This window comes from Marmota marmota, unplaced genomic scaffold (genome assembly GCF_001458135.2).
Source record: "Marmota marmota marmota unplaced genomic scaffold, marMar, whole genome shotgun sequence".
Lineage (NCBI taxonomy): Eukaryota > Metazoa > Chordata > Mammalia > Rodentia > Sciuridae > Marmota > Marmota marmota.
The window spans coordinates 17652478-17659112 of NW_026000108.1; the positions used below are offsets into that span (position 1 = coordinate 17652478).

Here is a 6635-nt window from a genome sequence, read left to right on the forward strand (position 1 = left end):
GTAATTTTAAATTGCCAAAGAGCCACATTTAAAAAAGTAAAACAAACTAAAAATTCAATCTTAATAACACAATTTAGATCAATGTGTCTAAGCCATTATCAGATAAAATTCTGATTGATATTAAAGTATTAATTAAATATATTTCCATTATATTTTGTATTTAGTCATTAAAATTTAATCACACTCTGTATCATAAATCTGCCTACTTGAACTATCCCTGGGCTAATAGCCACCATACTTGACATTGCAGGTATAGGAAATTGTTGCCCTCCCTTCCTTTAGGGTTCAGATCATTTCAATCTACCTAGGGATGTCCTTCCTCATTCCCATGTCTGGGGGTTCACCCATATGCCAGTACAGCACCCTAGACAGACCCTCTATCATATCATTTATCACACTGTTTTGCCTGTTCTGCAACTCTATCAGACTTGAAGATCTCTGGTTATGGGGACCAGGTCTTATCTAATTTTATATCCTAAGCATCTAGCAAATGTTTGTCAAAGAAAGTAATGAGTTTTCATTTGTGTTAAACAAAAATAGCACATAATTGTCCAAGGGAGAATTGGTTCAACAGAAAGTTCCAAATTTTCCAATGTACATACCTGAATATACTTCAGAGTTTATATACTACTATAAACTTACTATTATATATATCCACAAAATTCTAATGTAAAAAAATGTAAATAAATAGAAAGGCCAGTGGAGTGGAGAGAAGGGAACAGGGGAACAGAGAACCAGGAGGGTAATGGTAAGTAGGGTAGTGAATTGGAGCCAACTATATTCCATGCATTTATAATTATGTCAAAATGGATCCCATTATGTATAGCTGTCATGAACCAATAAAAATAATGAAACAAAAGGAAAGTTCCAAATCTTCATTAAGCACTTACTACCTACAGGTCCCTCAATTTGTAAGAATCTATTTGTTTTTGTTTTTGTTTTTTTATCTGCTTCTCAAAAACAAAAACTAAAACATATTCCCAAATCAAGACTCCTACCAATATCTAGTTTATAAGAAATGATTTAAGAGAAGCCAAGTTGACATTTGCAACACTACAAGTCCTCTTTTGAAGAGAACTTATAAAGATTGTCCTAGTCAAAGAATAAACTGAGGAACTCTTCAACATGTGAGGCACAAAGAAAAGCAAGGTGGTCTCTGCTTTTAAGCTGAGGATGGAAGCCCCAATGAAGCTTCTGATTCATGTAGAACAACAACACTGTCCCATCTGTTTGGAAAGAGTCAAACTGACAAAAAGACAGCTTGCTCTCTTTCTTGCAGATTGATATGAAGGTATTAATTAATTTTTTTATTAATTTTTGTATTTAGTCTTTAAAATTCAATCACATGCTGTACATTAATTCTGTCTAATCAAACTATCCATGGATTAATAACCACCATATTTGACATTGCAGGCATAGGAAATCTTTGCCCTCCCTTCCTTTAGGATTTCTTTAATTAGGAATTGGGAGCTAAATCATCTTTGAAAGGCTTAAAATACATACATGTTATATATATATATATATATATATATATATATATATATATATATACACACANATATATATATATATATATATATGGATAGATTCTTTCTTTCTTTCTTTCTTATATTTATTTATTTATTTATTTATTAGGTGTAGATGGACACAACACAATGCCTTTATTTTTATGTGGTGCTGAGAATCGAACCCGGGTCCCGCCCATGCTAGGCGAGCGCTCTACTGCTGAGCCACAGTCCCAGCCCAATTTATATATTTTTTGATGAAAATATTAATCTGGCTTTCGAATTCAGTTATGTTTTGACCAAATGAGGACATATAAGATGAAACTATTAATCTCTATCTTTAATATCCTATTTGGGGGGGGGGGATCAAGAATTTTTTAAAATACGAATTTGCAGACACTAAAATAACTATTTTCCTACATGCTTGCTTAACATGATTCTCTTTTGTAATGATTAATTGTAATGTGCCATATTAAAAGGCTTTGTAAACTATATGGCATTATATAAATGTGAGTTATTATAATTATTGAATAGGCCATTAATTAAACATCGCAATATTAGAAAAATGGAATTTTTAATTGTCATTAGTCTTTGTAAGTGTTAACTAATGATTCTCTGGCAAATCTTAATATCACAGCTCATTTGAAAGTTGGGAAAAAGGAGGAAAAGTGTTATAATTTGCACAGGGCCTTTGATTTAGTCTTTGGCAGGTTCAAAGTTAAATGGCAGCAAACACCCCAGAACTTGGGTCTAACTGTTCAATTACCTCTCGGTTCTTTCCCCTCGATGCCTGTGATTAACAGACCTCTCATTTAGCCTCTTTCCTCCAGCTGGCTTGAGTTGGACTCTATGAGTCAGCTCTTTTATTTAGGTTTTTCAAAATTTTGTTGCTGTTAGTGGGTTTTCTTAAAGGTACCATAGAAATCCAACTTCTATGGTTTAAAATCATTTCCCTAAGCCCTGGTTAGCTCAAAAGCAAAACATGTCAAATGCTGATGTTCACTGAACTTAGAAACTAGCACAGACAGGCCTCAGGTGCAATGAGCCAAAGTAGAGCCATATCTGAATGATTAGCCAGGGCTCTCTGGAGCACCGTGTTGGGAAAGACCCTAAGACTCTGTGGGGGCTTGGTGGGGCAGAGTTCCAGAATCGATTAGGAGTGTCTGCCATGGACGCGTATGGGGTGTTGACCGTCACAGAGCTTCATTATGCCATCTAAGGTCTAGGTGCATAAGCAGCAGTGTGGAGCTGGGAGAAAGTCTACTTATTAGCAGATGTCAAAAAAAAAAAGAGTACTGACCCTAAGAGACAAATGAGTTAGGGGCTGACCCATCTGAACTAAGAAATGATGACTTCCCCAGCAAATCTTCCTCTACAGCCGCCTTTAAATCTAACATGAACCCAGTCTCTTCATGGACAATCCAATCCTTGAGTCTGTCAAAAAGATGAAAACGGAAACCAAACAGCAATACCTCCCCTTGTCCACTCAGAGAAAGAAGCAACCAGAAAGGGTGAAAAAAAAAAAAAAACTCATCTCTAGCCAGATGAAACCAGTATCTGCCCAAATAAACCTCTACTCCCTCCATTCTTCAAAACAAAACTCAAAAACAGTAATGAACTTCCAAATGCAACTAGAATGGGAAATCTCCTGACACAGCACTTTTTTCCAATAAGTTCTGTTAAGCGCGACTGAAAACTCATTGATATTTTAAAGCCAAAAGGCTGATTATAGCCCATTTAGACAAAGCCTTAGCTTTTGTTTATTTTCTAATCTACCAAAAAGAGAAAAGAAAAAAAAAAAAGCACATAGGAAAAAAAAAATAGCAACCCTCTTTTAAAAAGAAAGTTAGCTCCCAGCTGCTTACAATTGCCTTCTGCCTCTGCCTCTCTCTCTGCTTGGCCCTTTCGGATTCCCGCTTCTCGTACTCTTTGCGGTGTTCTTCCCTCTTCAGCCTTTCATGCTGATACGCCTCATAGCTGTCATACCTGGGAAACACAACTTCGTCATTAAGTCAACCACCTCCATTTGCAGGAACAAGATAAATGGTAATTTGGGGAGGTCAGAAGGGCTTTAGATACCATCTTGTCATCTAAAGGAAGGGATATAAGGAGCCCAAGGACAAGGACACGCCTCATTACCTGGGCCGCCGGCTGTAGGGCGATCTTGAACGTGATCTCACATATAAGGGAGAATTTCGGTGCGTGCGGTGTCTGTAGTGGCTTGACTCATAGTAGTAGCAGGACCTGGGAAAGAGGAGAAAAAGGAAAGGGACATTTGCCACTGCCACTGACCCCAAGTTTACTGGCGCTACTGAACGTCCCGCAGAACACCGGACTACATAAACTGGCTTTTCCTTCCTAGCTCCTAGTGAGATTTCCCAGTGACAGCCTGTGATCAGCTAGTCAGCTCAGGGGCCTGGGAGGGATGTGTTCTCTCTCTCTGCTTCCTTATTGATGTGAACACTGAGCACCAGGTCTGGTACGCTGTCAGCTTTATCTCGCATGGATCTCAACTATCCTGGCACAGGGCAGCTCTCCAGGTAATGGAAAAAGTTAGATGAACAAGTTTCTTACAAATTGCTCTCTCTGATCGCATTGGCTCAAGGCACTGCGCCCAGGCCTGAGAGCTGAAAGGGAACTTGGGGAGGGAGGGACACTTAACAATATGGTTTCAGCCAAGAGGAAAGGCCGGGGGAAGGGCTGGGCTGGCTGTGGGGTTCGGATACTTCTTTGACTTCCTGAGCAGCACCTTAAGGCCCGGGTGGCTTTTGACAAGGTTTACCTTGAGGAGGATCGACTGCCTGGGGACCTTGATCTTGACCTGGAATATGGTGATCGGGAACACGACCTGTGTCGAGAAAAGGACCTTGAACGAGAGCGCATCCTTTGGGGTCTTTGAGAAAATAAGGATTTGGGTGGTGACACAGAATCTCTACACGGAGAGTTAAAAGAAGAGCAAGAAGGCGACACGTCGAACAATGAATAGGATTGCGTGCCATCCCAAGGGCAGCTCAGTTTATCACTTTCATCTTCGCTGTCATCGAACAGGCCATCCATGGCTAGTCCTGAATTTATAAACATAGGTAGTTTGGAGAATTGTTCATTACTGAAATCACTGTCCCTCAGTTCACTGGTCTTGTCTGCTTCGTCGTCAAAAACAGCTTGACTGGGATGACCGAAGTGCTTGTTCAGCTCGGCTCGGATCTCCTGGTCTTGGAGCTGTTTTCTGGTGCCACAAGGAGAGACCTGCTTGCTGGCCTCCAGCGTCTCTCTCAGGTAGAGCTGGTCTGAGTCTGTGGAAGAACAAATCTGCCCCTGCCAGGCAGAGGAGGCATCTTTATAGTCTAGTTGTCTAGAGTCTGGGAGCTCCTGTGACACGTGAATAAGTATTTCCGTTTTGGAATTAATTGACTGGCAATAGTCATGGTCACCAAACAGGCGTGGGCTGGGCCGTTTGGCCTTCCTTTCCTCGTGTCCACTGCTGGGCACTGAGGACTTACTGAGCTGCGCGTACAACTCAGACTGCTCAGGCCCGTTTTTGGTAGAGTTATTGCCTTGGGTACCAGAAGACTCGCTGTACCGGGCCTTCTTTGATGGCGGTGGCACCACGGTCTTGCAGGAGGACTTCGGCTTTGGAGAAGCCCTGAAAGGGTTATCTTGGTTGGCTTTATGAGGAGGAGTTGTGGGTGGAGTGAGGCCTGAGGAAAAAAAAAGAAAGGAAAAAAAAAAGAGTAGCAATAAAGAGAGAAAAGAGACAGAGATGATGTTCTTAAATGACAAGACACGTTTCTTAAGTTTTCCGAGATTTCAGACAAGGGTTAAAACTGAGTGAAGAAGCAGGAAGCTAAATTCAGGGCAACACTTGAAAAACAGACTCTTCCCCTAAGCCTCTGTCACCAAGAAAAGATGGATCGACGGCGCCAGGCAGCAGCAGGAGCTGTGGATATTTTGTATTTCAAACATCGATGCTAACAAATCCTGCTTCCCAGGCAACATGAAGGTGTCACCCCCGGCCCCCACAGCTCCAGCCATCACACTGCTCATTCCTTCAAGGATACGGTACAGGCTGCCTCATGGAAATTCAAGCAATGAGACTCAGGAGCCACAGAACAGGCCTCAGTTCCATTTGTCTGCAAAGAATATTGCAAAAGAGGCATGCGCTCAGGGCTCTTCAGCCCATCAAGAAAATGTAACCTTGAAGCTGGGGAATTAAGCAATTTTGAAAATTGAAAAAAAAAAAATGGAATGAAAGCAAACGTTGGTCAGGGTGGGAATGGCAGAGGCATCTTCCAAGTCAGTAAAATACGACAGACCAGACGAATGCAGGGAACCAGAGTCACTCGATGACTTGACGGCAATGATTCTTTGTCTCCACAGTTCATTAGCTTAGTAAACCATGGCTAATGTAGGTATAATACGTTCTTGTAAGCATAACTAATACATTCTGTCTAAAATATGGTTCTGCAACAGAAACCTAAGTGAACGGTAACAGTAAATATCGCTGCGCCAGTGGACCATTTTATTTAGAGTACATCAGTGAGGGCGATGAGACGGAAGGATTGAAATGAATCCGAGCTCTGGCAACTAATTAAATAAAGAAGAAATAAAGGAAGAAAGGGGAACACTCGTCAGTTGTTGCCCTTCTTCCTCTGCCACGGAAGGGTGGAAAATTCCATCCCAGGCCAAGGTAGGAGGGTCTGTGCAGTACGGTAGCTACCGCTAAGTTTCACCCCTCAGCAGATTCTCCTCCTCCCTCCACACCAAGGAAGAAGCCTTGTGAAATGGCTCCAGAGTCCAGGGGACTTTGAAGAAGGGCAGGCTGGAGTTCAAATGACTTCATGCTTACAAGGGAACATTTTAGTTTACAATACACTGTCTATTTAGAAGGATGGGTGAACGCTATTCAGCAAAAAAGAGTTTTCAGCCCGCTAACAAGCCTGGGGTTAGACTTGAGGCAACTGCACGTTTTTCAAGGAAAAAAAAAATCCTACCTTACTGGGAGAAAAAAAAAAAAAAATATATCAAGAACCAAGTAGGTCACAGAAAGCCACATGAAATTTTGATATGAAGAGGAAAATGCTGCCTCGCTCTCCTACTTTACACACATACAAAAAAAAAAAAAAAAAAAAA

General features: G+C 41.1%; 1 protein-coding gene across 5 annotated transcripts in view; it reads right to left on the reverse strand.

Moving 5' to 3' along the window:
• Window positions 1–6635, reverse strand: part of Ppargc1a (PPARG coactivator 1 alpha) — a 438089-nt gene that overhangs the window by 16502 nt on the left and 414952 nt on the right. For all 5 annotated transcript variants that reach the window (XM_048784279.1, XM_048784277.1, XM_048784278.1 and 2 more), the window contains exons 8-10: window positions 4288–5203; window positions 3645–3749; window positions 3371–3491 (exon numbers count right to left, since the gene is read on the reverse strand). In XM_048784279.1, coding sequence (XP_048640236.1) covers window positions 3371–3491; window positions 3645–3749; window positions 4288–5203 — 1142 coding nt within the window. The remainder of the gene's footprint in view (window positions 1–3370; window positions 3492–3644; window positions 3750–4287; window positions 5204–6635) is intronic.